We start from the raw sequence: 27984 nt of genomic DNA on the forward strand, positions 1-27984 counted from the left end.
CAGAGTTTTATTTTGAATGATTGCTGACATGTAACAAACATTTTTTGCATCTATTGAAATGAAAATATGGCTTTTCTCCATTAGTTTGTTAATGTGATAAAATGCATTTATAGATTTTCTAATGTTGAACTAACTTTCCAGTCCTGGTATAAACCCAACTTGGACATAATGCAGTATCTTTTTGACATGTTGCTGGGTTCAGTTTGTAAGTACTTTGCCTAGGATTTTCTATGTACGTGGGTAAGATTACCCAGTTTTTCCCTTTCTTGTGTTGCCTTTGTTGGGTTTTGTATTGTTATATTAACCTTACAAAATAAATTGGAAAGTATTCCCTATTTTTTAATCACTCAATGTTTATTCATGATATTGAGATTATCTTTACACTAAATAGTTGGTAGGACTAATCTATAAATTCTTCTGGGCCTGATGGTTTCATGTTGGGAAGATTTTTTTTTTTTTTTTTTTTCAATCATGGTAAAGCTATATTCTCAATTTCTGTTTAAGATCATTCTGAATAACCAATTTGAGATTTAAAAAATTTCAAAGTCTGAGCAAAATATTTCCAATACTTCATGAACAGAATAGTTTTGAGACAAATTAATTTTGTAAAAAATGGTTTATCAATTCCATTTTTGTATAAAACACATGGGAGGAAGGCTAGCCAATCCACACACAACTGTCACCACATGAAAAGGTACTTTTATCAAACTTCGAGTCTAAGAACGTACAAATGTTTCTTTTATCATGTCTACAGTAATTGTCTATGCTTTTCCATTTAACTGTTTTAAAAAATTTCATATATCCCCATTGTTTCTTCTGTCTCAGTTACAGTACAATGACGGGGAGGAAGAGGGTTGGTTAAAACAACCCTCTAAGCAGTTTTCTGCTGTCCCTTCTTTCCAATCAGAGATTTGTGGATGTGAGGGATCACACCACCCCCAGCTATGGTAGCCTTGATAAGAGAATCCAACTCTTCATCACCACGGATTGCAAGCTGCAAGTGACGTGGAGTGATACGCTTTACTTTGAGGTCCTTGGAAGCGTTACCTGCCAGCTCCAGCACCTCAGCAGTGAGGTTCTCCAGAACTGCAGCACTGTACACGGCAGCAGTGGCACCCACCCTTCCGTGGCTTGTGGTGCGAGTCTTCAAGTGTCTGTGGAGGCGGCCCACAGGAAACTAGCCCAGCTCTCTGTGAGCGAGACACAGCCTTAGCCTTGGCCTTCCCACTGTCCTTTCCAGCTTTGCCTCCAGCCATGGTATCGGCGCGGACTCTGCCTCCGCTCGGCCGCGCGCCCTCCCACTGCCGCCGCGCCGCCGCCGCAGCTCTTGCAGCACCGACCGGAGCCGGACAATGCCCCGGGCCCGCCTCCGTGTTGGGAAGATTTTTAACTACTGACTATTTCATTAATGATAAGAGGAACATACAAGATTTCTCTTTCTTCATGAGTCAGACTTTTATATGTTTTTTCCCTCAGAACTTTTAATATTTTACCTAATTTTTCAATTTATTGGTATAAACTTATTCATAGCATTCCTATATTTTAAATATTAGTTGCATCATTATTTATATATTCTTTTTCATCTCATACTATTTGTATGATCATTCTTACCAGGATTTTATTGATTTTACTAATTTTTTCAGAGAATCATATTTTGGATTACTGATTCTCTCTAGTATCTTCAATTTCCATTTCATGAATTTCTATATGTATATTATCATCTTCCTCTCTCATGGGGTTTATTCCTGCTTTTCTTCCTGCAGTGTCTTCAGTTCACCACTTAGCTTATTTAGTAGTATCTAATCCTCCATGTCTTCTCAATTTCCATTATTATTTCTTCCTTGACCTTTGAGTTATTTATAGTTATGACTTTTATTTTCCAAATATATGGCAAATTTTGAGTTACCTTTTTGTTGTTGACTTTTATCTGGTTGTGATACATTCTGAGAATGTGATATCATAATAATTCTTTTCAATTCTTTGAGTCTTGTTTTTTTTAACCTGAAAGTATTTAATATTTGTAAAACTTCCAAGTGCTCTGCAGTTGTGGTACTTTTTTTTCAGTTTTTCCTTCCTGGACTGATTGACTGATTAAGAGCTTTTTCTGTCATTTCATTTTTTCCCCTTCAGTAGTTAATGGTTATTATAGAAATTATGATCTGCATTGAACTTGACAAAGTTTAAATTTAATAAACATTTTAACTTTGTCCAGATCAACACAGGGACCTTAGAATGATTTAATTCCAGTCACTCCATATCGCAAATAAAATGTTATTATTATACCATATTTTAGTTCTATCTTGATTTTTTAAACACTTATGTTAGACACTACTGTTATCAAAGCCAATAATTTAAGATTCAACCATTTGTTTAACATTTTCCTTATGCACCATTGCTTTCTGCAAAAGCTTTTTTAAAAAACCTTCTTTCTGGTATCATTTACCTTCTTCCTAAAGTGCATGCAGTTAGATGCTTCTTTAGTAACTACCTAGTGGTAGTAAATTATCTTGATTTTGGTTTGTCTGAAAATGTCTCCAGTTGATTCTCCTTGTTGAAAGGAAGTTTTTGCTAGGTATAGAATTCTAGAATGACAGTTTATTTCAGCACTTTAAAGATGTTATTCTGGCTTTGATTTTTGCTCTTGAAAAGTCAGCTGTACTATGTTGCACTTTTTTAGTGATCTATCCTTTCTCTTTGCTGTTTTAAAAGTCTCCTACTTTTTTTAAAAAAATATTTTTTAGTTTAAATTATGGTGTATAGAGTTGTGGATTTCTTTTTATTTATTCTGTTTGGGATTCACTGGAATCTGGATCTGAACATTTGTGTCTTTTACAGATTCTGCAAAATTGTCAGCCATATTCTGTCCAAATACTGCCTCTCGCTTATTCTCTTCAAAATCTACTTCTGGGAGACCTACAGAGTTCACAAAGGCAGGAGAAGCCATGATGAGAGAAAGAAAGGATCGCGCCCACCATTTCGAGCCCCAGCCGCTTCAAGGCTGGAGCTAGTGAGTGCACGGAGCAAGAGCTGGCAGAAGCTGCAGCTGTGCCCTTCATATGAAGTTGCTTGGAGGTGGCAGAAGAGAAGAGGGCCTTGGTAGCCCCCAGGCCAGCAAAACCACTAACAGGGTACCCATGAACCCACATAGGAGCGAGGAGACACAGCAACTAAAAAATGGAGCCACTCAGAGACCAGTGAGTCATCACAAGGGTCTGGCACATGGCCCATCCCATGGGAAGTGTTTGGAGTCTGGGATGCAGGGGAGACAGGCCCACTTGGAGAACATTGGGGCACAGCAAGGACAGCTGATCTGCCCCCAGTCAGCACAGAACCACTCAGTGGAAACTGATCAGGAATACAGATCTGCAGAGGGTGCAACTTGCTGAAAAGTCTCAGGCCCAGACCAGAGTTTCCACACAACCCAGGTATACCAGATTTCACAAGACACTGGAATACATACAAGGTCAACAATTAAAACCTGAGCTGCACAAAAAGCCTTCCCCAGGGAATCTACAGCAAAGTGGCAACCTAGCTCAACTACAAGGCTCAAGTGCTGGTTCCCACAGGAAGTTCCCCCATTCTAGAAGTAAGTAAGGGACAACAAGTTAGTTCCAGTGCAAAGATGAAGTGGTGGGAACAGCGAATAATCCAACACAGAACTGAAAGAAAAAACAGAATACCCACAGACCAGAGACAAAGTTTGATATTAACTAGCAAAGGTCTCACATCACCAAAGAACACCTATAAAACCCAGAAGGACTGGAAGCCCCCTGGGCTCCCAAGCCAGGGAGGGCTGGGGGCCTGAGTCATGCCCCCCAACATCCATAGCCAGCCCAGTGATGACCACTGAGCTGTTGCAGGAAGGACCCTGGGCTCCTGAGCTGGGGCTGTGTGGGACAGAGGACTTCAGCCAAAACCCCTGACATCTGCATCCAGTGCAGCAATGACTGAACCACGACTGGAAGCCCCTGGTCTCCCCTGCAGGAATGGGGGGGGTGCCATGGGCATCAACCATGCCCCCTCCCCCTGAACTGCTCCACAACATCATCTTAGAATGTAAAAAAATAAAAATATTAATAAATACATAAACTTAAAAAAATCTACTTCTGGAATTGCAACAAGCATGTATTAAATCTTCTTATCCTTTTCTCAATATGTCTCAACCTCTCTTTCATGTTTTCCATCTCTTTGACTTCCTATACTCCATTCGGGATAATTCTCCAACTTTATTTTCTAGTTTATTAATTTGCTCTTGTACTGTAGATAAAGCTTCTAACTTAAAGCATCATTTTTTTTTCATTTCTAGAAATGATTAATACATCTTACTTTACATTTTCATATTACAGACAATCACATTTTTCCCCAGCACTTTCACTACAGACCAATTCGATTTACATATTTACCGAAGTATTATTGAACTTCAGCGTATAATTTTATTTGTTATTAGGAAAGCCAGCTGAAATCACATAGAAATATTCTGTCTCATGTTAACATCCCGTGAAACGCCCTGTTCCAGGTTTCTTACCCCAAAATCACTACAATCTGTAGGTTTAATCAGAAGGCCCACCCCATGGGTCTATAGCTTTGAGTCTTATGCTTCTATGGCAGAAAATTCCATTTCTTTATAAGGTTCTTCCCAGTAGAACCTCCAAATGACAAAGGTGAAACCCTCTAGCTCTGCTACTCCGTGCTCCTATTTTATCCTCCCCACCTTATTTTGAGGACCATGATTTTCCCATCTCACCGCTTCAGAAAGCAAGCAGTAGACTACTGGGTGTTTGGGATGGGGGCCAGCCTACTGCTCACTCTATGTGCATTCTGGGCTCCTTTCTGGGCCTGTTGCACAGGCTGTGCTCCTATCGCCAGCAGGGCTTGAAGGCCTGGGTCCTTCAGCAAACAAGGTCCACTCGGCCAGGAATGGACTGCTGTCAGGTGATGGCTGCCCTGGGCTGTGAGAAGAAGCCTGGGTTGGACTCCAGGCCTACAAATAAACTCGTGGCCATCTGCATTCCTTTCATGACTCAGCCGTTCTTTATGAAAGGATTCACTGTGTGAGGAGCAGGAGGCTAGAAGATCTGAAAGAAGAAACAGCAGCCAAAAGCAGAGGAAATTATAAAGCCATTGAAATCAAGGTGCAAAAGCAGCTGTTCCTAGGCTATTGCTGCTTTGTAACAGCACGAAGAGAATCTTCCAGTTAAAGAATAATAATCGTAGAGAAAGCAAATCTTTGTGTATACAATGCAAACACCAAAAAAGAAAAAAAAAAAAAAAAAAAAAAACCAGGACCAAATCACCTTACTGGGACTCAGAGAAAAGCAATAATGTTTTGGAGGAGGCTGAGTAAATGCTGAATTTGTAACTTGCAGTCCTATTCCAGTTTGGTACAGTGGAAAAAGGACTCAGGTCTGACTTCCTATTCCACACTTTCTATCTTTGGGAATTTGGGCAAGTTTCTTACCATTTCTGGGCTTCACTTCTGTCATCTGAAAAATGGGCATAATAATAATTACCTCTTTGTGAGAATTAGAGATGGCATACACAAGCATAAAGAACTGATACAGAAACTGCTGGTTGCCTACTGACATCCAGTCTCCCCTTCTCCCTTAGTAATAAGAACTATGGGCTCATCACAACTCACTCAGATGAATCCTGCACCTATGTATGTATAAGTGTGAGCTGATGGTGTACAAGATGTGTTGTACATGATTTCCAGGAAGTGCTCTTAAAGGAAGGGGAGAGGGTGGTCTCCCTTCCTCCCTTACTCCATCTTGCTGCCTGGAATGTGGATGAGGCACAGGACTAGGAAGATAAAGGACATACCTTAGAGATTCAGAGTGGAGAGTTGACAGAAGGTTGGGTTCCTCATGATATCATGGAATCCCCACATTGGCTCTTTACCTCCAAATTCCTTCATGGGGAACAATAATTTCTTAGCTGTTTAAGCCGTTGTTATTTTGGGTTTTTGCTCACACTCAGCCAAAATAATCTTGATGCAAAGAACCGGCCTTAATATCTATCAAAATTTAAAATCCACATTTTTTTTTTTTTGATCCAGCAAATCTCACTTATAAGACTATGCCCTGTGAATATACTGGGATACATGCATAAAGAGATCTAATAAAAGTATTTATTATATTATTGTTTTTGATATCAAAAGACTGGAAACAAACTAAATGTTCAACAGTAGGTGACTGGTTAGGTAAATGACGTGCTGTCAAGCTGTATATGATTATGCAGCTGTAAATAGTTTGAGAGATCTATTTGGAATAATCTCTAAGTAGAGTAAATTCCCAATTGGGGGGGAAAGATTATATATTGTATTTTCCAAATATAGCTGCTACAATATCTCCCATCTCATAATGTGACCTGATACTTGTCCCTTCAAGAGATAAGGTCTATAAAAAAAAAAGAGAGGGGTCTATGTCCCCTCCTTTTAAATCTGGGCAGCAGAAGTAACACTGTGTGACTTCCAAAGCTAAGTCAGAAAAGGTGAGGCAGCTTTCTCCTTTTTGGCCAGAAGACTCATGCCCACAGCCCAGAGTCACCATGTAAGAGGCTCCCATGCTGTGACGAAGTCAAGCCGTGGGAAAAGACCACACGTAGGTGCTCTGCTCAGCCATCCTGGTCTTCAAGTCTCCCAGTCCAGGGACCAGATATGGCACTGAATGAGCCGTCAGATGGCTCCCTCCTCCCAGCTTTCCAGTCTTTTGAACCGAGGATCATTATGCAGCAGAGAAAAGCCACCCCTGTTGTGTCCTTTATGAATTTCTGAACCACAGAATCAGTGATCGCAGTAAAATGGTTATCCTTTTATACCACTAACTTTGGGGTGGTTTGTTGCACAGTAATAGTGTGTCTTTAAGGACTTACTCTTCACTTGTATGCTTTTTCATACTGTTTTCATTTTCCTTCTATATGTATATGTATTATCACATTCTTCAAGCATATATAAAATAAAGACATTTGTTAGGAAAACATATGATGCAAGAGACAGGCAGATCTGCCAGCTCCCACTAGTAACATGACTCTAAAGCACAAATTCCCACTGGACACATGTGCCCTAAGAAGATAAAGGTGATATTCCAGGCTTTCCAGTTTTTAAAATCAGATAGCATATTGCCAAGTTTACCAGCTATAGTAGTTCAACACGACAGAAACTTTATCAGCATTTTCTTTGCCATGATAAATTAATTAAAAAGGAAAACTGCCACTGTTAGCTCAGTGTTAGCCCAGGATCTAAAATGGCATTAGTTTAATCATACATTAAGGTGCATGTTGAACATAAACTTCACTTCACATCTTCCAAACAGGAAGCTAACCACGGTCTTAAAATCCCTGCCTAGTCTAACCAAGGGAGGCTTTGGGCAGTTAGGTGAGCACCTAAGATTTAAAAGATTGCCAGTCAGTCTTCCTTAACCATTACAGCAAAGCAGCACATCTTTGGAATTCATACAGGTGTCCTGAAGGCAGGTAGTGAAGGAAAAAAACCTCAATTCTTCACTTTGCAGAACTGAGAAGTTAATGGAGAAAATGGTATATAACTAGCAATTCAGAGGATTTATTCCAAGTAATATCAGGGAATATGATAGAAATAATAAAACAGAGCAATTTAAGTCCTTGACTATGTTCTACAACTCTCTTAGGTATTTTAAAGTTTCTCTACTTTTAATTTACAAAACCCTTTTAGGAGTTGTAGCAAGAGGCAACCAGCTCTGTAAACATCACTCAGCAATTAAATAGCAAATGCGATACAGAATTTCCTATTTCCATAATTTCTAAACCAGCATAGTGGGTGATTTACAAACATCCTGAGGGATACAATGGCCCTTTCTGGGCACTATAGAGAACATTAGTGTTCTGGGAACAGTCTCAGTACACAGCAACAGGAAGCCATCGCATGGGGGTGGGGGGCAGGGGTGGGAGCCACAGTAAGTAGCCTCCTTCTCTCAAGGGGCCAGCAGCTAGCCATGGAGGTGATTCTGAATGCCATGAATACCTTCCTCATATCACAAGGTCTGTGAAAACCATTGGGAATAGTTAACATCTTATACTAAAGGAAGTTGTCTTTTTCTTCTAACAAAAAAATAATCTCCCCATGCATCTGGAAACAGAGGGGGCAAGTGCACATGGGGGGCAAGTGCTCAGCAGCCCCTTTGCCTCAGACTGCTGGAAACCAGGACAGGGACAAATGCATGATGAAGAATTGGGGGCTCAATGAACATACGTGAGATGAGTGAACAGCAGAGGGACCCCAAACTTCTCCAGGCTTCCTGACCGTCAATAACTGTCAGTTCCTCAAATTGCTTGGCTTTCTCCTTTGCCTTTTCACACAAACCTCTAGCCCCAGTAGAAGCCTGAGACACCTGTCACTTCACATGAGCTGGTTGTCTGAATCTCCCCAGCCACAGTACTTCTTTGCTGTTGGCAGGACAGTGGGGAGTGGGTATTCCTGGTCAGTGGGGCTCCAAAGGCTCCAGTGTGTTACAGAATATGATCTCTAAGGCCCAGACAACTCTCTGGGATCTGGGCTGGCTGCAGAGTTGAAAAAGTGCCACTAGGTTATATTCAGAATTCCCAGCCCATGTTTGGAACTTCTCTGATGGGGTGGCTTTTCTCCTGGAAGTTTTCTCAGCAGCCTGCCCAGCCCTCCCACACTCTCCATCCCTGCTCCACCAGGTCACCAGGCATGCCTGTGCAGACCTGGTCCCTGGGTGTTGATATACCTGCAGTTATTCCCAGGAGATTCCTCAGTCCTGGTGGGAATCATGGGGCCTCTGCTCCACCAGACCCATCTCACAAGTTCACCAGATGAGGCCAGCCATGCCTGGATCCCCAGCATGACACAGAAAACCATGGCTCAAGTGCAGCTCCCCATACAACACGTCCAGGGTAGAAACTGCAAGTTATTGGATGGATGAGAAAGTCACTCCACTAGAGAAAGTCAAAAGGACCCAGCAGCAGATTTTAATCTGTTGCTGGTATGATAGAAACTTGGGAAGGGTTTTAGGCATATAAGAAAAGGAAAGGTCTTCCCACACTGTTTGAAAAGAGTTAGTAGAAAGAAATCATCTTGGTACCAGTTTCTTTCTCATCCTACTATATTCCTCTCTCCCTTTTAACATGTGGTTAAACAAAATTGGGAGCATACTGTATGTGCAATTTTGTATGCTCTAGGGAGTATTTGTTCATCTTATTAAACATTCTTTGAAAATATTCTTTTATTCTACTCCCATATGTTAAACATTTAAATTGCTTCCAATTCTTCATTTTTATAAATAATGCTGTGATGGATATTTGGTTCATAAATCTTTAAAAGCATCTTTGGTATTTTCTTAGAATACAGCCCCCCAAAAATTAGATTATGAGGTCAAAGTATGTCAATACAACTGAGGATTTTTATTTACATTATTAAACTACCTTCCAGAAGACTAACAATTTATAGTACCAGGAGTGCCCATGCCTGATTCTACATTCTTACCAACCTTGCATAATATCATTGTTTTAATTTTGCTAATTATTTTTAAACATATCACATACACATTGCATCTCGTCGATTCCAAGGACCTATTTTTTTCGCCTGCATTTTAACATCTCTGAATTCATTGGCACTTTACAATAGGTGGCATCTTCCCATCACTTTAGACAAGGCAGCAGTTATCTTTGATGAGTGAACCTGTTCATACTGGGTTTACCATTGGGTAACTGCTATCCCTCAACATCTCAGTCAAAAAGCACTTATCAACCATTTGAGGAAGTAATGTAAGTCAGGGTTTTTACACAGGTAAGATCAAGAAAGAGGCAGCATTAAAAAGTGCAGAACAGGTGTCAGTAAATTAGAAGAAAATACTGGAAACAAAAGTGATGCACACTTTTTGGCAATGCTACAACTCCAAGCTTATGATGGCACAGAGAATTATACCATGTGTAAAACACAGACATCCATGACTCCAGGAAAAGGGAAAAAGTGATTCTGAAGAGTTGGGCTCTGTGACATTTTAGGCATATCTCAACCCATTTATTTCTCTATAATTTTTCTTTTTTATGTGTTCACAAGAGATACACATCTATGTCTCAATAACTCTGAAAGCTCTTTTGATAAGAATAAAATAGAAATTTGAAGAGATAAGAATTATGTTATATTTAACTTGCAGCTTTTCTTTCTTTCTCTGTAATACATAAAATTATGGTATGTATATCTTAGATTTGATGAAAGGCCATATTTTAAAATATGAGAGTACTCTATAATAATGCAAAGAGAAGCAATTTTCAAATGATTCTTAATACTTGCAACAAATCACGTGGCTTTTACTTTAATCTGCTTGCAGGCCTTTCCTTCCTAATATATTGTCAGTCTTCAAGAGTTCGGACAGGGCGAATTTCCTGGAGACCACAGCTACTCTGAGAACCAAGACCACAGTTACATTTGGTGTGGATTTCTGTGAAACTGGCTCTCAATAGTCATAGCCTCTAGGTCTTCAAACGAACAAATATTTTAGAAAGAGCCCCACTCTACATTCTTCCTCAGTCTTTCCTCTATACAAAAGTTATGTCATCTTCCTAAAAAAAAAAAAAAACAACTCTGAGAACTATTAAATAAGAATATATACACAGATCCTACTTTATTTAGCACCCACAAATATTCAGCACCCACTACTGCCAGGTCCCATACTTAGCACTGGAGACAAACTGGGCACACAGAATGCTTCCTGCTAACTAAAAATCTAATGAGACAAATTACTTGCTAATTTCAAAAGGAAAATATTACTATACAATGGAGAAATTGGAAACCTGTTAAGTGATCAAAATCAGTGTCACCAGAAAAGGGCAAACAGACGTCAACCTGTTGAAGACACGTGACTTATACAGTATTAAAGCCCAAAATCGATAAACAAGAGGAAACGTCCAAGAAACCAAATTGAAGGAGGGACATTTTATAAATGACAGGCCTGTAGATTTTGTAAATGTCAATGGTATGAAAGAGAAAGAAAGGCTGAAATTAAATATCAATTTGGATTAGAGGAAACTAGACAGATGACTCAATGCAACGAATGATCTTGGACTCAATCTTGTTTAAAAAATATAAAATTTTATAAAAGACATTAGAACAATTTATGCAGCTGAGATGTAGATCACGGATCCAATTGCAGGCAAACCTCATTTCATTGCACTTCACAGCCATTGCATTTTCTACAAATGGAAGGTTTGTGGCAACCCTGCATCTAGCAAGTCCATTGGCACCATTTGCTCATTTTGTGCCTCTGTGTCACATTTTGATAATTCTTGCAATATCTCAAACTTTTTCATTATTATTAAATCTTTTATAGTGAATCTTTGATCAGTGATCTTTGATGTTACTCTTGTAATTGTTTGGGGTTGCCACAAAACACCCCCATAAAAGATGGTTAACTTAATTGATAAGTGTTGTATGTGTTCTGACTGTTCCACTTACCAGGTGTTCCCCCAACTCTCTCCATCTCCTCAAGCCATTCTAGATGCCATTAAGAGCATTAATCATTCATGGGAGGAGGTCAAAATATCAGCATTAACAGGCATTTGGAAGAAATTTATTCCAACCCTTATGGATGACATTGAGGGGTTCAAGACTTCAGTGGAGGAAGTAACTGCACATGCGGTGGACATAGCAAGAGAACCAAAATTGCAAGTGGAGCCTGAAGATGTGACTGAACTGCTGCAATCTCATGATAAAATTCGAACAAATGATGAGTTGCTTCTTATGGATAATCAAAGAAAGTGATTTCTTGAGATGGGATGCAATCCTCGTGAAGATGCTATGAACATTATTGAAATACAACAAATTATTTAAGTATTACATAAACTTAGTTGATAAAGCAGTGACAGGGTTTGAGAGGACTGACTCCAATTTTGAAAGAAATTCTACTGTGGGTAAAATGCTATCAAACAGCATCGCATGCTACAGAGAAATCTTTTGTGAAAGGAGGAGTCAATCGATGCAGCAAACTTCATTGCTGTCTTATTTTAGGAAATTGCCACAAGCACCTCAACCTTTACCAACCACCACTTTGATCAGACAGCACCCATCAACATCAAGGCGAGACCCTCCACCAGCAAAAAGATTACAATTTGCTAAAGGCTCAGATGATTGTAAGCATTTTTTAGCAATAAAGTATTCATAAATTAATGTATGTTCATTGTTCTGTTAAGACATAATGCTATTGCACACTTAACAGATTACAGTATGGTGTAAACATAACTTTAATATGCACGGCGAAACCAAAAACTTCATGTGACTCACTTTATTGCAATATTTGCCTTATTGCAGTCATCTAGAACCGAACCTGCAATATCTCTGAGGTGTGTCTGTGTTGTATCAGTATTAAATTTCCTGAATATGATAGCTGAACTGCAGATATGTACAAAAAATTCTTGTTTCTAGGAAAAATACACTGAAATATTTTTAGGTAAAGGGGCATAAGGTATGCAAACTCTCTTAGTCGCTCAAAAAATAATAATATACATAAACACAGAGAGACAAAATGATAAAGCAAATATAACAAAATGTTGGCATATGAGAGTTCTTTGTATTATTCTTGCAACTCTTCTATAATGTTTGAATTTATTTCACAATAAAAAGTAAAAAATAGGTAATTCACATGAAAGTCTTTTGTATATACAACTTCTACGGTTGTAGTGCAATTAAAAAGAATTCTGTTCTCAAATTGAGAAATAAAAATCTAATAGGTGAGAAATACAGACTAGTCAACCTGCAAACTTCAGTGTTAGGAGTTCCAACACATTAATCTCCAAACCTTGAGAAATGAACCTGAATGAAGTCCAGATCAGAAGGAGTTGTCAGCATTAAACATAATTTGTTAGATGTGAATTAAGAGCAACAAAAATTTCCTTCTGTTTCTGCATTCCTGAAATTGCATTTCACTAAGAGATCGACGTTTTAATAATCAACATAATTCCTTCAAATCCTTTTGGAAATAGGGGCAGTATAAGTAAATTAACAGATGTATGATCCTTATCTTGGTCTTTTTCTCAGCCATGTGCATTACATTTGGCCAATTATTCCAGAAAGCTCATAAGCCTTGATTGTAATGGCAGCTCTTCAAATTACATCTACTTGTTTTACACTCTGCCCTCCATGTGAATCTCCCTCACTTCCTCTAAACATCAAAACATCAGCCTTTGTGCTTCTTTTGGATTTTAAATGGAGAGTTATGAGTATATCACCTTGGGAATTATATTCATACGGTCAGCAGAAGACAACACTACTTTTTACAAATCACTGAGGATCAAGAACTAGTAGTGATAGTCCAAGAAGTCAATGGAGATAGAGAGTTTTAAAAAAGGGAAGATTTTGGCTTAAATTTAATATTTGTTATTATCATGTCCAAGAAGCAGGGAGAGAAGTAATATTTTAAATATTTTTTTATGAAAACTAGACTTGTCTTGGGGATGCTTGATATTAATAAATAACTAATATAGTAAATAATTAAATATTAATTAAATTTAATTTAAATATTAAATATTAATATTTAAAATATGAGGTCTCTCCCTGCTTCTTGGACATAATGTCTATGCATTATACTCTTGCTCGTGTTCTGTAGTCACCCAGAGCTCAAGTCAAGGCTTTCCCCAGCGGAGGGGATTAAGTAACACTAAAGCATCAAACATCCCAAAGGCATAACTAGTTTTCATAAACTCATCAGTTATAACAATGTCCGTTTTCCAGATTCAGAGTTGCCAGTTGCTGTAGTTTCATCAAGGGGGATGATCCTGCAGAGTCCTCCATTGGATATAGGGAGGTTTCTAGATGGCCTGGCTCTAGGGTCTAGTTTTTGTGCCTAGACATCTACAGGCACCAGCCAGTCTTGTAAATGATGACATAGGTGAGAGACCACATACTCTGACTCAAGGTGCAGTCACTATTCTGCCGTTTGGAAATTCAGGCGCAGTGATGGCAAAGCTTCCAATTACTAAAGAGAAGCCAGAAATCCAGATTTTTATAGAAAATTCGTAAATATCAGCAATGTAAAAAGAGCAGGTATGTAAACAAAATTCATTTGCAGACTGAACCTGGTTCATGGGCGTCCAGTTTGGAATCTCTGCTAAGGGTATCTGCCAACTGTGTCTCCTCACGAGAGAGGTTGACGGCCACAGACAGCTTTGCTATATAATCACCCAATGTTTGCAAACCACTGCAAAGACCCTAAAAGGCTCACTAGGGAAGGAGCTAAATGAACTCCAAAGACATCATGATTTAAGGACAAAGACCATGTTTTTCAGAAACAAAGAGATTTTTCCCATCTTCCCCCCACCAGGCTCCCCTCTCTCTTCTCAAATGAGGAGGCACATAGGCCTGAGTGAAGGAGAATCTCATAGAAGCACGGCCATAAGAACAGCGGTTACTGCGAAGACAGAAAGGAAAATGACAGAGCAACTAAAACTGCGAGCCAAGAGCTGCCAGATGCCCTGCTTCTGACCAACTCCTGGAGGAAAGAGCATCAAGGTTCCTTCGGACTTGGTCAGTTTTGGCTCCAAAAGTACTGGCCACCTCTCACAGCAGCGCCCACAGAATCTTCTGTTCAGATTTGGGGCAACTGAAACAAATGATCATCAGCTCCCAGGAGACAGATGGCAGCCACTGAGCAGGAAGCCGGTAGTGCCCTCCGGCCAGGGGAAGCCGAGGCAGCAGGCCAGTGGAGAGCAAGTTCTGTTTCAATTCTCAGGGTCACCTGCTGTGGCTCAGCGAGGGACCGTGAGTTGGGAGAAGGCCACTACCTGACATATAATTACCAGTGGCAACAGTCTACTAAAGAAGCTCGTGGAGATCCAAGGACTATTTCAACTTTTTCAGGAAATGATTCAAAACCTTGTCAGAACAATAAAATCCACATCCCCTCTCTCTCCTGTGTGCAGGTCCCTACCTAGAGTCAAACACGCAAGACACTGTCCACAGTTCTAAGGGAATGTTAGCTCTGCAAGTGCCGGCCCCACGGTTTGTTGTGGGAGCCTATTTAACAAGAGCTGGAATCTGGACCAGTAAAGCGTTCATTTCTGCACTGGTTCTCCAACACAGTTCTCTGACAACTTAACTGGGAAAGAGAAATTGTCCTCAGAGAAACAGCTATTGGAGACCATCTGCTATTTACAACTCCTGTCTCTTTCCAACTCACTCTAGAGTAAATCCAACCTCCAGTTACCTTCAACGCTGTCTGCGGAAAGCCTTTCCCTTCTCAGTTTGCTGCCATCTGCTACACAAGAAACCCAGACAGCCTCCATCCCTACTACCAACTCTTGTTTAACATGCGAGCCAGTAACCGCAAAACCGACTTCCTTATTCCAACCAACTGTTATGCTTTTTCATCATTTTAAACACACAGCCAGGGAGCATTGTCTCAGTAATGCAAGGGGTCACAATCTTAAAGTCCCCCTTTGTTCTCAATGAAAGTATGTAGTTAACAGTCAGAATGCAGTTCTCTCCGTGTCGGTCTTGTCTCACTTCTAGAGTGTGTAATTTCTATCTATAAAGCCTATATGTGAGCTGCAAGTGGACAGCAGTCTGGTCTATTGATTAATATGTTCCCAGACTGACATGTAAACCAAAAATATTATAATTCATAATTCTGTAATCTCCAATGAGAATAGAAGAAGAGAAGGAAAAGGACAGGAAAAAAAAAATGATATTTATCTGTCCTTCCTCACACCTGCTGAAGATGGATTTCTCAGACTCCTCTTCTACAAAAAGAAGAAAACAAAAATAGAATAGCAAACAAAAGAAAGAGAGTAGAGGTTCCCCCAAATCTCTCCTAGGTCTAGCCCATTGTGTGTCCACAGTCCTACGGTATTTCTCTGCCTCCTTCTTTAGGATGGTGAGTGCAAATGACTTTTTAACCCATTATCCTTATAAGCATTTTTCGTGCAAATATATTTATAAGTATTTATTGTAAAATGCTATATGGCTGATACAAACACAATAAAGAAACGACTTAATCAGAGATTTTGATAGTCACAAAATTTAAGTCCAACCACGTGTGTGGTATCCTGCAGCATCTAGGATTCCTGGAGGAGAAAAACGCTTTCTTCTAAACCACATGAAAACAGGATGATGGGTCGCATTTCCAAATCCTTCCTTTTAAGAGACAGAAAAAAAATATTGAATCTAATTTTCATAATGAGTGTGAGTGACTCTTTAAACAATGAATCACAGTTTGCTTTTATTGAACTTAGTACCATGATAAAGAAACTGTGTATTTTCAGTGTGGATGTGGAAATTCTAATAAACTTGAAATTTATTCTCACTGTGCACTTTAAAATGCACTCTGTCGCCATCACGAAATGAGTTCAAAAGGAAAGAGAGTCCCACAGGAGAAAATTCCAACTTTCCTGCTTCTGGAAAAAGGTATAAGATCTCAGTTTTGAGCCTATCTTTGTAATCAGACCATTGAAAAACTGTGAGAAAACCATTAGTCATCTTTGGGACCTCAGTTTTATCATAAAATGAACAGATAAATAAAGTGGGTAATGATGTGAGAATCTATTAAAATAACTTATTTACCCTTTTCCAAATCTTTATGGAGAACCTTCCTTCTAAGTGCCTCAGTGCTAAAATCTGGGGATATAAGAAGACAGGTCCTGGCCTTAAGAAGCTGAGCCTAGAGGGCAGATACAAAGGCATGAACAGACCATTAAAAAAGGTTACAAGAATGTCATGGGAGATGCATGAGAGCACACAAAAGAGGTCTTGGCCCAGATTTCAGTGCCTGGAAGAACCTTCTGAGAGAAGGTAGAGTCTATTACAAGCTTTGAAAAATAGGCAAATTAATAGTGGAGAGGGGCAATTGGGATCTAGCAAAGAGCATTTACAAAGGCCCAGAGGCCAGAAGGAGCTGTGATCCCCTGGAAGGCAGTTCTATATGATCACAGCACAAGGCACAAGGGAGAAGTGGGGAAGGACTAGGCATGAGAAACCAGCAGAATCCCTACATCTTGAAGGGCCTTGCATGCCATTGCAAGGTACATGGACTTTACCCTCAAAGGCTACTGAAGGTTTGCAAGTAGCATGGCCAGATTTCATCTAAGAAAGTTCATGTGGCTTGCCCTGTGGATAATGGATAGATTGGTGGGTAAAACTGAGGGCAGAACACACCATTAAGAGATGGGAGATGATGGTGATTTGAACTGAGGAAGTGACAGAGAGGATAGGGAAACTGAAAAAACTTTAGAGGATTAAGTAAGAAGAACTGACAGAATTGACAAATAATTTGTTATTGATGGTGGGGGAGAGTCCATGTTTCTGTTTTGGGCAAATGGGTACACGCTGGTGGGAACATGGGAGATAGAGCTGGTTGAGCAAAGGAATCAGAAGGCAGAGAGGTAGACTGAAGCTTAATCCCCACTGTAACTGTTTACAGTGGAAAATCTTACTATGGTAATTGAAAGCTGGGGCCCTGAAGAGGTGATTAGATTGGGAGGACTATGCTGTAGTGAATGGATTAATGATCATGGTCATGGCATGGTTCTGAGGGCTTTAAAAGGAGAGCACATGAGAGTCTCTCTCTTTCCTCTGCCATTCTGCCATGTGAGACCCCTGCATCACTGTCACCACCAACAAGGCCTTCATCAGATGTGTTCCCTAAACTTTGGACTTCCCAGCCTCCAAAACTGTGAGCACTAAATTTCGTTTTCTTTGCAAATTACCCAGTTCTGGGTATTTTGTTATAAGCAACAGAAATGAACTAATACAGGTGGTGAGTTCAGATTGAGACATAAATTAGAGGAATCTATGGACCATCCATATGAAGAAGCCAGGAGGCTGCTAGGTCTTGAGCTCAAGAGAAATAATCAGGGATAGAATAAAGAATTGAGGGTCATCAGCATACATTTAGAAACTGAAGCTACAGGAAGAGATGAAACCACTTAAGGTGATGCTGTCCCATGAAAAAAGGACAAATCTAGATCCCTGGAGAGCACTGTTTTTAAGAAACACGCAATAAGAAAGAAGTAAGCCTCAAAAAAGACAACCAGTTCAGAAGAAAATTAGGAGAGTGGAATCGTCTGCTGTAAAAAAGGGAAGTGTGGTCCATCTGATTAAACGCAGCGGAAAGATCACTGAAGAGAAGTTGTCAAAGTGCCAATGGATTTAGTGACCGTGATTGCTGGCGAGCTTGGCAAGGAAACTTTCAGTGGAGTGCAGAGTGTGGAAACTAGATTATGGAAACCAGCTGAGCAATGAATGCACGCGAGAATGCAAAAGAGGCGAAAGTAGACCATTCTCTCAAGAAACTTGACTCCAAGTCCTCGAGGGCTGGTACTGTGTCTCATTCCCCTTTACATCCCGAGGTCTAACACATCACAAGTGATAAATAAACATCTGCTGAGTTAATGCAAAAGTACAGGGAAGAAGATGAGACAAAGGCTGGAGGGAGGACAGAGTCAAGGAAGAGGATGGGAGCTGGAGTTAAAACTGAGAAGTTTCCTTTAGACAGGATGAAATCTCTCTTCCATCACAACAGGATTAAAGGAGGCAAGGAAACAGATCATCTTCATCGGCTGGCTTCCATTTTATTGATGAATTTAGAAGCAAGGTGATCTATTAAAAATGTCAGTGGAAGTGATGACACTTGTGAAGAGCAAGAGCTGACTAAGGAAGCAGAAGGATCACTGGGCAGCTTCAGGCCCACTTGAGAGTGGACAGTTCACCTTGTGTGGGAAATTAGCCTGAGCACGGGTAGGGGATGAACAGTACTCAGAGCAGGGGCTGCAGGAGGACTGACCTGGGACTGGGCTTTTTCTAGGTGAGTAAACAAAACGACAAGGGAGCAAGGAATCTAAGATATTTGCAATTGGTACAGACTTCAACTTGGAATTAAAGACCAAAGGGGACTTTGGTAGCAAGTAGAAGGATCGAGCAGGTCTTAAAGAGGACAAGATCAGATTGCAGAAGGCAGAGAGCTGAAGGTTTGTGTCAGAGGGAAATCCCATGTAAATGTAAGGCAAATACACATCTAATCCTGCGGCCATTTTTGGTATGGCCATTACTGTGGCGGTTACAGTGAAGCTCTCACTGATTTGCCAACCTCGTCTTTTTTTTTTTTTTTTTTTTTTTGTCTTTTTCGTGACCGGCACTCAGCCAGTGAGTGCACCGGCCAGTCCTATATAGGATCCGAACCCACGGCGGGAGCGTCTCCGCGCTCCCAGCGCTGCACTCTCGTGAGTGCGCCACGGGCTCAGCCCGCCAACCTCGTCTTAATGCCCTTCCAGGCTCTCAGAACAGGGCCTTGTTCCCGCATGCACTATGCTTCTTTTGCGATGCTGGGTTTCCAAAGGGCAGAGAGAGGCAGTATTTTACTCACTTTCTGTGAGTCCAATTCCTGCCATTAGAAAGATTCGTGATATCTTTAGTAAACGAATATATAAAGAATGACTACACGTGTTTGCATGCCTTTTTTTTTTTTTTTTTTTTTTTTTTGTCCATTTTTGTGACCGCACTCAGCCAGTGAGCGAACCGGCCATCCCTACATAGGATCCGAACCGCGGCAGGAGCGCTGCTGCGCTCCCAGCGCTGCACTCTCCCGAGTGCGCCACGGGGTCAGCTCCGCATGCCTTCTAACTTGGTGAAATGCAGCTATTGTGCCTCACTTGCCCTGCTTTGGTACCTGTGGAACATTCTTAGCTGTGCGGTCCCACACAGCAGATCCCTGGCCCTCTGCCATGAAGTCATTCTATTGAAAGCAGGACAGAAGCTGCAGAAGGAACTAAGGCTGACGTGAAGGAGAGGTGATGATTTAGCGGCAGATGACAAGACAGGGAGTTCACAGCACAACCTCCTGAGCAGTGTACAGGATTTGGCAAATTAAATCAAAAGCCATGTATGTGAAACTGTGAAGAGATCTGATTTCCCAGCTGGGGATGCCATAGATGTGTTGATATTCAAATGTATTAGAAATTCTAACTCATTATAATTTATTGACAGTCACTATTAACTTTACTGAACGCTAAAGAACTTAAAATGTCAAAGGTGATACCATAAAAATGAATTCTCACTCCATGGCTCAAATTGTCATGGGTGGCTTTATTTATAGTCACATAGTGGTTTCAGAGGTGGTGCACAGTTAATAAAATGTGGCAAAATGAGTTTTTATGCACGAAAGGACCCTCGATTATTAAATTTATTTCAGCATCAAAATAATTTAGATATTTCCACTTTGATTGTAAATAATCCATCACTAAAATTTTTACGTCACTGAACTACACCAAAGATCCAGTAGGGAATTATACAGCAAGCCTGGAGTGGGACTTCTTGTGCTAAGAAGTGCCCAATTCAGTGTGGCAAAAGCAGCCATTTGAAATGTTTGCAGAAAGTTTTATTGTGGGAAATTAGTGTGGGTGTTAAAATACTATTCATAACTACAAATTTGGGGATGCTACTTTTTTCAGCAGTGAGATTTCAGTGTTAAATAAGGCTAACCGTCATTAATTCAGAAAGCACTAATACGGAACTTTAATGGAAAGAACAGCTGGTTTGTGAGGCAATGAAAAGTAAAGACAAGGATTTAAAAGGAGTATTTCTACCACTCAAGTGGCATTGTGGTGCTGAATTTTACATCTAAGGACCTGGGCAGGGTTGAATCTAGCTCTTGTGGAGCTTGAAGCTTATACGAGGGTACTTCAAAAAGTTCATGGAAAGATTCATATTATATTTTAATTCCATTTTTCCACAAATTTTTAACATACCATATAACCTGGAGGAACACATTTTAAGGAAAGGGATACCTAATTCCAAATGTAAAATTAAATCTAAAAAATGGATTTTTAAAATATTTATATAAAAATGTATAAAGTGAATATTTCAAGTGAAAAAATAAGTTATAACAAAAGTTTTGAAGCTGAGAAATGCCACAAACTTCCAAAACCCAGAAAAATATCTTAATAACTAACTGTCTGACATATTTCTATAAATCTACTTTCTTAACATTTTTATTTACATATTCTCAAACTCTTTATAGAATATTTATATCTTTTCCTATAGAGAGACTAGAAATATAATTTGGCCTTTCCTCAATCAAAGTTGATTGAAATTTGCTTTTTATTAATAACAGTTTAGAAAACTTTCAAGTCATTTTGCTGTGCTGGTAACAGTTTTGTGTGCTGCCTCAAATGGAACTGCCAGACTCTCTCAGGCCAAGATGCATGAGATCTGCTAGAACACAGCAGGAGGTGCTGCAATGTAGAAAACATGCATGCTTTCTATGGTACTGCCACAGCCTGTGCTCTTCAAACACAGCATTTCTGGTATCTTCTGTTTCATGTGATTCCTATAGGAGGGAAAAAAAAATATGTCTGGCACATTTATAATTATATTCAGTTGTATTCACTACATTATGGAGTATGTTTCTGATAACAGTTTTGATTTGGCCAGGCCTTAATGAGAACTAAACAATTCACTTAAGATTTTTCCTGTCTAATGATTGGAAATATTTTCCAGAGACAAGATTCAATTGCTGTTTCTCCTCTATTCTTACCTCTGATACCAGCCATACAACAGAGCCGGTGGTCCTTCACCTGTATGTCGAGTGGACCAAAAGAGTAATAAAGTATATGTGAAAGTAGCTGTGAACCACATTATTCCACCAACTCCGAACTAGATGCATCCCCAAGTCAATCTCCCATAACCAGATCACAGATATGCCCACGGCCACTCCAATACCACCCCAGACAAGAAGTGTGATGGAGGAGAAGTTGGTTAAGTGGTCTTAGCTGATTGCTTATAAAATATTTCCTTTTTCAGATTTGACCAAAATAAATGTGGAAACATTACGATGCCCCCCTCGGGGGGGGGGGGACTGAAGTTCAAGCTTCATTAGCTTCACAATTAACCTGCCTCAAGGCCTGGGTCAGTTCACCGATCTGCCCTAAGCATGTGGCACTGGAAAAGTCTTAATTTGTCTGAGCTTCAGTTTCCTCTTTGTCAGATGAGGCTACTACTAATAATATATGTTTCCTGGGGTTGTGAACTCTGAATGAGTTAATTCATGGAAACTGTTATTATAATGCTTGGTACATAGTAAATGTTCAATAACTATTAGCTCTCATTATTAAATGAAAGGTATAAATTGCAGGTATTTATAATTTATAAATAATAAATTCTTCTAACACACTGTTTAGAAGAATAATTCACATACAACAATAAAGACATTAAGCAGACACAATTATACATTAATTAAAACTTATTCTCTAAGAATATCATTACCTAAATTATCATATATATTAACAAAATTACCTTTGAAAATTATATCTGAGAGGGTTAACTCACACAGCTGGAACATTCCTCTTCCCATCCCACTGTATTTGAACTGGTGGGGTGAGTGATTTGTTGCCCTATAGTATTATTGGATGAGGAAGAGTACTTCTTTTCTAGTGGTAATTATTCTAACTGGTGTGTTATACTTCCTTCCCTAGGAAGCATATAAAGAATTCCATTCCCAGATATCAGGGTTTCAAAATATCTTCAGAAACAAAGTAAACAAAATGGAAAGCAAATCTGAACAATGATTTCATTCATAAGAAACTTTTTCATTGCTAATAAAGTCAAGGAACACTAAATCTTTTTCAGACCATATTCATTTTGCACTTTACCTTGAAAATCTAAATATTTAATAAGATATAAACAGTAATACTGTGCAAAATACCTAAGTGAAAAGGCATGAGATATTTTAGAGCCAAATTTGGCACAGAGGCCCCAACAGAAATGAACATGCGATCTCCCAAAGTCATAAATTAATATGCTAGAAGATTCTCCAGACAGCAGGGATCAGGATAAATTGAGAAGGAACAAATATTTTCTACCAGTAGCAAGCAGCAAGAATGCCAAATGCAGGGGAGCAGGGGCAGCCTTTTAAAAAACAGAGTCCGTTAGATGTGGAACCATACATCTGCTTAAAGCAAGCCAGATTAAAATTATTATTTTGTCAGAGATTAGACTCAAATTTGAACAGCTGAGGTCCTTTCTTATGGCCCCTATATGTGTGCCTTTCCTTTTTAAAATAAATGATTCATTGTTTCCTATTCTGATTTTTGGTTTCTCAATATCAACTCACTTCTTGGTCGCACTATGTGGGAGGCAGAGGAAATGCCATTGACCTAAAGCATACCTACAGCTTATGGGGTGAAAAGCAGCACTTGTGAGGACTCAGGTATGAGACAGAAAAAAATCCTGGCAGTTATCTTGTTTTTCATGAAGAAACCAGAGCTGAGTTTTGCCAAGCAGACAGCTATGAGCTCACTGGTCTGAAATAATTACTCATTGACACTTTCCCCCAGGATAGAGCTAATGGGTTTATGAAGGAAACATAACTCGAATATTGATTTACAGGGTTTTCCTTTTAAATCAGTAATCAGTATTCTTTGCCTGTGCTGGGGCCTGACAATGTCCTCTGTTTATTAATTGATGAACTAGGAGATTAAATAGAAAATAAATACTTAACTAAAGCAGATTATTTTTAATTCACATTCTTTACGTTTGGTGATCTCACTCCTGTTTTAAATGATAAGGAAATTAAAGCCTCAAACAATTGAAACTGATAGAAAACAAGTTTTTAACAGGTATAATACCCTGTAGTTGAGACTCAGAATTTAACCACAAACTGAAGCAAACCCACAACAAATTGCTCTGCTTAACCCAGAGCCAATCAGAGAAATTTTAATCAAGATGAGATGTGCTGTGATGTCAACCTAGGATATAGGACATCAAAAGTGGACTGTGTTCTAATGATTTCTGTGAAAAGATGCAGAGCAGGATCCAAAACACTGCTCTACATTTTTGCAAATTTTTATTCTACGCCTAATGAAAACAAATGGAAACACAGAAGAACAGCAAATAATTCACCTAAAATCCAATGATGCATGCTATAAGTTTAGCAGGTCCTTTCAACACTCCTACCTGGTGTTTTAAGTAAGAGAAGAGATAAATGAGCACATCTAGCCATCCCCTGGCTTTTAGACTCACTGGATGGCTGTGCAGAATGTCTTCATTTATTGTTGAGGGAGTATGTTTTGTTTAATTTTAGTTTGTTATTTTCAAATAAAGCACTTTAATTTTTCATTAGTACTGTCCCCCCAAGTCCTATTAGTAATGGCACTGACAACAGAGCAGCCCCCCAAAAGTCCTAAGAACATTCCACTGTGAAATCAGGATGCCCAGGATGTTCAAGTAGGGAATTTGCTGGCAAAGGTTAACAGCATAAATTATTTCCCTGGTGGATGTTAAATTGTATAGTTAAATGAATTGACAATAAAAAAATAAAAACATATTATACTCTTGTTCAGGATATTGAAAACTGACCATATTTCTCCCAAGAAGCAGCTCAAAGAACAGCATGCTATTCTGAAGGCAAATCTGATGTAGGTCTGAAACAGACGTAGCCATTCCAACCTTCTTTGTTTTCTTCCAACAAGTGAACACTTTCCCTGGCTTCCTCCACTCCACGCTCCCTACCACCTTGGCAAGGTGGATCCTTCTCATTCCTGAGGCCTTGGCTCATATATCACCTTCTCAAAAAGTCTTCTCTGACTCCCTTACCTATCAAAGCTCTACCCCATCACACTGCTTTACCTTCTCCTTAGCACATATCTTTTAAAATCATCTTGTTTGTTCAATGACTTGTTTATCACCTCTCTCCCCCACTACACCACAAGCTCCATAACAGCAGGGTCTATGGCTGCACCTCCAGCACCTCAAATAGTCACATTCATTATGTTCTTAGATTGTGTGGGTCAGGCATTTACGGCGTTCTCACTTGGAGTCTCTCATGAGGTGGTACTTAGATGTGATGCTGGCTGTGGGTTGCAGGCCTTAGTTCCTCTGCACGTGGGCCTCTCCTTGGGACTGCTTGAAAGTCCTCATGGGCATGGGGTCTGGCATCCACTGAGCAAGCAATTCATGAGACTATGGCAGAAACTGCTATGCCTTTTATGATCTTACCTTGGAAGTAACATGATTCAACATGAGAGGAGGTTACAGAGGAAGTGAATACTGGAAGGCAACCATCATTGGGGAACATCACAGAGGCTGGTTACCATACTGCTGATTACAGTTTACTATTTTTAAAAAGCAGGGCTTTGAGGTAAGGTAAGAAAACATCCATGCAGCTTCATCTTTTCACATATTACTTCAACATTTAAAGGACTTTTAAGAAATAATCAAAGCTTTCTACTTTTCTAAGGAGCCTGAAAAAAAAGTTTGAATTTCTTTTTAGTGACTGATATGGTTTGAAGGTGTCCCCAAAAGTTCATGTGTTGGAAATTTGATCCCCAATGCAGAGGTGTTGAAAGATGGGACATTTAAGAGGTGATGAGACCACAAGAGCTCTGCCTTCATGAATGGATTAATGCTATTATGGCAAGAGTAGGCTCCTTATAAAAGGTCTAATTTGGCCCCCTCTTGCACTCTCTCTTGTCCTGTCTGTCCTTCTGCCATGGGATGGTGCAGCAAACAGGCCTTTGATCTTGGACTTCCCAGTCTCCAGAACCGTAAGTCAAATAAATTTTTTTATTATAAATTACTCAATCTGTGGTATTCTGTTACAGCAGCCCAAAATGGACTGTCAGAATAAATGCAAAGAAATGTAAAATGACTATTGTTGTCCCTTCCGCTTTGTATTTAACAACAGGTTACTGGTTTTTTTTTTTTACTATGTATTTAGTTGCGAATGTGCAGCACTCAGCCTCTTTGAAATGTCAAAGTGGGATGAATGCCAAGTTCACACAAAGCTGGGAGGAGTCTGAACAAGTATTTGGAAGCAGGTCCCCAGACAGAATCTGCAGCCCATGTCTCTTTTGAGACAATGACATATGCGATTCTTCTACCAAAAATGATCTCACTTGTTAACTGTTGATTGTTTAGGGGTCTGGAAAGAATAGTGTGTTATTTTACCACCCACGGTGAAATTAACTACACACTGTAGCCATGTGTAACCTTTGTCTTCTCAGGGAAGGACAAAGCAGGCAATTTTTTTTTTAATTGCTGAAAACAAGAATTATCTGTCTGGATTTTCTTAAAGTCATAATCATATTTTACAAGGTGAAAGTAAGAAGAACTTCTCTCAATTATTTCAGAAAAGACAGCTGAATTTCTACTGCAACCACGAAAACTAATTATATGGATAAATAAATAGATCAATCCATCAATAAATTAATCAAGTCTAACTTGGAAAGTTATCTCCTTGAAACACAAAAAGGAAATAACTGGAAAAGAGAATATGGAGCCAAATCTATGATGTAGTAAAAGCAGGAGTGAGATTTAATTAGAATGAAAACTCAAAAAATTCACTAAAAAGAAATGATTTCAGAAGGTAAAACAGAGACTACTACGATTTATTTATTCTATGCTCTTTTGACATCAAAATGATAAAGTGTTCATTTCAGGGGAACTATTTACTTTCTAGCTCAAAGCTACAGAATGCCAAGGCAATTTGTTACCTAAAATGTGACAACTGATACACAGATGATGGGAAGCAACACTTAAATCTCAGGCACTCGATTACATGGAAGAAAGGGAAAAGCTTCAAAATCCATTTTATTTCAGAGCAGAAATGGTTTCACCCTCAGCCCACTAAATCACATGTGCTATGACATCAGAGTAAAAATTCATTAGGGCATTCTAGGCTACCATGCCTGAGCCCCAGTGTTCCCAAGGCCCTAGAAGAGTCTCCCTTCAGACACAGAACAGCTGGGACTAGATTTGGGGGAAAGGAGGCAGCCAGCTTCCAGCTGGAGAGCACCAGCTGGGTAGCCAAGATCAGAGAGGCCTGAGGGAGGCAGCCAAAGAGCAGTGCTTTCTCAATGATCCAGCAGAAGATTTGCTTTTTTGTTTATTGGTTGAAACTCAGAAAGGGAAGAATTAGATTTTAGAAACTGAGCCCCAGAAATGTAAGTCAAAGAGTCAGCAGTGGGAAAACTCTTTGAAAAAGAAAATTTTTTCTTCTTGAGTTTATCTTTCTGTAACATATAAATTCAAAATCAGGAGACAAATGATTCCCAGTCTCTCATATCTCCACTTCCCCTGACTTTTCTTCCACTTCCACACTAAAGCATCAGCAAGGAAGGCCACGGCCCGCCCAGCTTCATTTTACAAGGACTTTTCACAGCACTCACACTTCTAGCCTCTGACGGCATCAGCTATGGACCAGTTTTTAGCATCTCTATGATATAGTGACACCACTGTGAAATACAGCCTTTCCACAGGGAGTAGCTATCACTTCAGTGTAATAATCCATTAGCCTGGTGCAACTTGACTTCCGACTGCCAGATTCTCCTAACCCCCAAAGCGTTGCTGCAAGCAAGCCACTTTTCTCAAATAGTATACTGAGTAGAATGCACCCGCCTGCAATCAGGCCAGCAGCTTTTGCAAAGAACAAACATGTAAATTTTTTCTCTTCACAACAGCAAATGTGAAACTCCTATTGTTGCCTTTTCCAAAAAAAAAAAAAAAAAAAAGGTTGGGGGGAACTTCTAAGGAGGACTTGCATTTATTTTCATGCATGAGAAGAGTCAAATGTAACCAGTCACCTGCAATATATACACAAATGCTGCAAATACTCCATCCCTAGTGTCAACTGCAATGATTTTCCCAGTTTTCAGATCTGGAACTATCTCTCCTGACATAATTCTCTGGATTTTTTTTCTTCTCATCACAGCTCTTCATTTTGCTGCTGTTGTTCACAAAAGCATTTTCATGCAGGTTACAGGGCAAAAAAATTATTTTTAATTTTATGTAGACATGCATCATCAGTCTAATCACCAAGGATGTGAGACACAGATAAGTCAAAAGTATTGAAAGAAGTCAAAACTAAGTACAAATAAAGAAAAAAGCCAAAACGCCATCTTAAGTGAGGTGGTAACAGAGTGAGTTGTTTCATTTTTTGTGGTATTAGTGGTGGAACTACAAATACCTACTAGGAACTTTGTTGAAGATCAGCCTATCCAACACTCATTGCA

General features: G+C 39.6%; 2 protein-coding genes across 2 annotated transcripts in view; both read right to left on the reverse strand.

Moving 5' to 3' along the window:
• The window catches only part of LOC134385166 (procollagen galactosyltransferase 2), a 111557-nt gene that overhangs the window by 71294 nt on the left and 12279 nt on the right, over positions 1-27984 (reverse strand). The window lies entirely within an intron of this gene.
• On the reverse strand, positions 680-1336 carry LOC134384473 (histone H2A.V-like). The gene is given in 2 exon segments (XM_063105994.1): positions 680-1178; positions 1180-1336. Coding segments are annotated over 2 exon segments (384 nt in total). The 5' UTR covers positions 1257-1336; the 3' UTR covers positions 680-871.

Source organism: Cynocephalus volans, chromosome 8 (genome assembly GCF_027409185.1).
Source record: "Cynocephalus volans isolate mCynVol1 chromosome 8, mCynVol1.pri, whole genome shotgun sequence".
In the NCBI taxonomy this organism is placed as follows: domain Eukaryota; kingdom Metazoa; phylum Chordata; class Mammalia; order Dermoptera; family Cynocephalidae; genus Cynocephalus; species Cynocephalus volans.